This window comes from Antrostomus carolinensis, unplaced genomic scaffold (genome assembly GCF_000700745.2).
Source record: "Antrostomus carolinensis isolate BGI_N321 unplaced genomic scaffold, ASM70074v2 scaffold26069, whole genome shotgun sequence".
Lineage (NCBI taxonomy): Eukaryota > Metazoa > Chordata > Aves > Caprimulgiformes > Caprimulgidae > Antrostomus > Antrostomus carolinensis.
This window is the reverse complement of record NW_010339630.1, coordinates 16015-19491: the sequence shown is the minus strand read 5'-3', so window position 1 is coordinate 19491 and position 3477 is coordinate 16015. Positions and strand designations below refer to the sequence as shown.

The 3477-nt window shown below is 42.9% G+C and overlaps 1 protein-coding gene across 1 annotated transcript in view; it reads left to right on the top strand.

The window, feature by feature from the left end:
* Nucleotides 1-2415: 2415 nt before the first annotated feature.
* The window catches only part of LOC104531124 (ketosamine-3-kinase), a 4189-nt gene continuing 3127 nt past the window's right edge, over nt 2416-3477 (top strand). The window contains 1 exon segment of the mRNA XM_010175918.2: nt 2416-2591. Within this exon segment, the coding sequence (XP_010174220.2) occupies nt 2416-2591 (176 nt within the window).

The following is a 3477-nucleotide window of genomic DNA, read 5'->3' as shown; positions in this document are numbered from 1 at the left end:
GGCGGGCGGGCCCGGGGCTGGGAAGCAGCGTTGCTGGCGGGATGCTGTTGCCCTGTCAGGATGATTTGCCTGGGGCGTGCAGTACCGCGGCCCGCTGCTGTCAGTGCTGGAGGGGGTAACGCTGGTGTCACTGTGGCTGTGGAAGTGTCTGGAGCAGCCTAGAAGGTAGAAAATCCTCTCCTGAGGGTATGCTGCTTTCTTTGCTATGACAAAACCAGTAATTCCCTGCTCAGAAGAAGGAGTTTGTCCCAATAAATGATATTTTCCACAGTTGTTCAGGATTTTCTGCTTTGTCCTTTCGATACCTGGTGCCAGCTGCTGTTGGAGGTAGATATCCGCATTTCATAGCGATGGGTATATTGCAGCATACCTGTATGGCATCCTCGTTTGCACAAGCAGAGATTGGAGAGAATTTAATTTGAAAGTAGTCTGCACTCGTGTCTGTCCAATGGATAGCTTAACTGGAAGAACAAAAGTCAGAACCTGTATTTACCTTTAATAGGAAACAGATGTTTTTGAAAGCATGTATGCAGCTATACCTGTTCCAAATTTGTCTGTGCTTTCTGATCATACCAGGGAGCTGGATGGATGCGTAGAGGAGGAAAGGTTATCCTGCTTTACATTAGATTGAAAATAGTGTGATAACAACGTAGCCCTTCCACTTAGGCCTTTGTTGGATGTGTATTTAAGTATACAGTCCAGCTAACTACAAAGATAGAGCTTGGAAAAAAGATCTGGATAGATTTTTCTATTCAGTAATCATTTCATTTTCTATGCTTTGGCCTGTGTGTAGATTCTGAGTGCTGGTTAAAGCAAACTTTGCCAAACTGTATTATAACGCTGTGCTGTGTGTGCAGCAGTGGGTGTATATCAGCAGTTCCTTTAGAAAAACAAAGTTCTGTAGAAATCACTGTGGTTTTTACTCTATTAAAGTTACCAGGTGACTTTAACATAGTAGTGTGATGCTTTAGACAGTGAAACAATATGTACTGATTTCCTCTAAACAAAGCTCTCTCGTGGCTCGGTAATTCAGCAATTCTTCATTCTTGATCTGTAGGCTTTGGAATTTCTCGTCAATGTCTGTTGCAGATTGTCCTTTGACTGTTTCATGTAGCAGTACTAAAGGACTAGTGTTCTGTTTTATTGGTTATATTCCCTTGCCTTTGCTTTTCGCAGATACCGTAGGCTCCCCAAGTACTCTTTTCCCGCGATCTCTGCCTAACTCTTCTAGAGCAGCATTTTTTGGTGTGACTGGTGTCACTGATGTTGGTGCAGCAACTCGAAGAGCATAGATTGTACTCGATGTGGGTAACAGTTGCAGAAATAGGTCCTAAATTCAGGATGTCTTCAAAGCAGATGCAGTTGGCAGTGGCTTGGGTTCTAAGGGCTTCTGTGTGCAAGTGTGGTAAGGGGCATTTGGCTGCTATCAAGTTAATTTTTTTTATTTTTAATTTTTTTTTCCCCACGAGGCAAAAGAAATAGGGAAAATCATACTATGACTGCAAGTCAGACTGTTTTGAAGATCGGCTGTATTACTAAGAATCTGTGTAAGCAAAGTCACGAGGACTGTGAATGTCATAGAATCCCAGACTGGTTTGGGTTGGAAGGGACCTTAAAGCTCATCCAGTTCCAACCCCCCTGCCAGCAGCAGGGACACCTTCCACTAGACCAGGTTGCTCAAAGCCTCATCCAGCCTGGCCTTCAACACTTCCAGGGAGGAGCAGCCACAGCTTCTCTGGGCAACCTGGGCCAGTGTCTGACCACCCTCACAGTGAAGAACTTCTTCCTAATATCTCATCTAAACCTGCCCTCTTCCAGCTTAAACCCATTTCCCCTTGTTTTGTCATTAACTGCCCTTATGAAAAGTCCCTCCCCAGCCTTCCTGGAGCCCCTTCAGGTACTGGGAGGCCGCTATAAGATCTCCCCGGAGCCTTCTCTTCTCCAGGCTGAACAGCCCCAACTCTCTCAGCCTGTCCTCACAGCAGAGCTGCTCCAGCCCTCGCATCATCCTCGTGGCCTCCCCTGGACTTGTTCTAACTGCTCACTGTTCTTCTAGTCTCTCAACTGATGCTGTGTATTGCACGTAGTTTTCTAGACATTTGTTGCAAAATCCATTAATAAACTATTGCTTACATTTTGTATATATGCAGTTTGCATTCCTTCAGTTGTAAACAGACTTTCTGAGTTATTTTTACAGTTACAGAGAATGCTGGAACCTGAGTCACTTCCACAGAGTCGGTTTATGAAGTGAAATTTCCGTAATCATGGAATTGTTGTCGCGTCTGGTGCTGTGGACCTATCTGTATCTTGTAGGTGCAGTACCCACTTGCTGCAAGCTTTTTATTGAACATTTACAGCTTTGATTGGTTTTCTGAAAGAGCTTTGCTTCCCTGGAACTGAAGTTCAAAGAGACTAATGCTTTCCTTTAACATTTGACAGGCTAGAAGAATGTTTGAGGGAGAAATGGCAAGTTTGGAAGCCATCTTGAAAACACAGACAATAAAAGTGCCTAAACCCATCAAAGTTATAGACCTGCCTGGGGGCAGTACTCTGTTTGTGATGGAACACTTGGAAATGAGAGGCTTAAACAGGTAAAACACAGAATTCTCCTTGCTTTCTTTCAGCCAGAAATTTTGACTGTTAAGAAAATTAAGTAACTTGTTTTCAGAAGGGAAACTGTTTTTTTGGTGAAGCAAGTCAAGATACATTTGGGAAGTTACACAGCTGAGAGCTGTATAAAATACTTCATAATGCTTCACCTAGCAAATAGGTCATACATCAAGAAGAGAGCATGGCTTTTCTTTAGTTTTGGGTTTGTTTGGTGTTTTTTTTGTGAATAATTAGTGATTTTTACGTTCAGGTTCCTTTTTACAGTCAGAAAATTACATACCTGGTCCCCTGTTCTGTGTACTTGCTGTTGGTATAAGAACCAGTGTTTTAATATTGCTTGTCATGATTATGCAAAGGCACTTTCCTAAATTAATGCATCCTGATTTCAGTAGTTTTGCAACTCTCACTTTGACTCTGACAGTTTCAAACTTTTGTCCCTCCTCTGTGGCAAACGCTTAAGTTAAATACTGTGTCTGGTTCCATTAGGGAGGTGGCATGACCAGTTTCTCATTCCAATCTCAGAAATTCTGCAGCCAGATGAAAGTCTTATCCCTCATCCTGCTCATGTGCAGAATTTCTAAATCATTAAGAGCCCCCAGTGAGCTCCAAGAGAAACTCCGTTGTGTTTGGAGTGACTGAGATGAAAAGTGTGCAAATGCAATGTTTGACATACAGATTTCAGGGGATAGCTACCAGATGTGTTAACAGGAACAAAATGAAGGCATAACTTTGCCTTAAGTGACAGTGCCTTGAGAACAGAGAAAGATATGAGAGGTCAAAGACAGGACAAGGAACATACTTTTGTTAGTATGGGAGGCAGCTGACTGTGAGAGTTGTTTGTAATTCCTGCAAGACTTTTCTGAACTG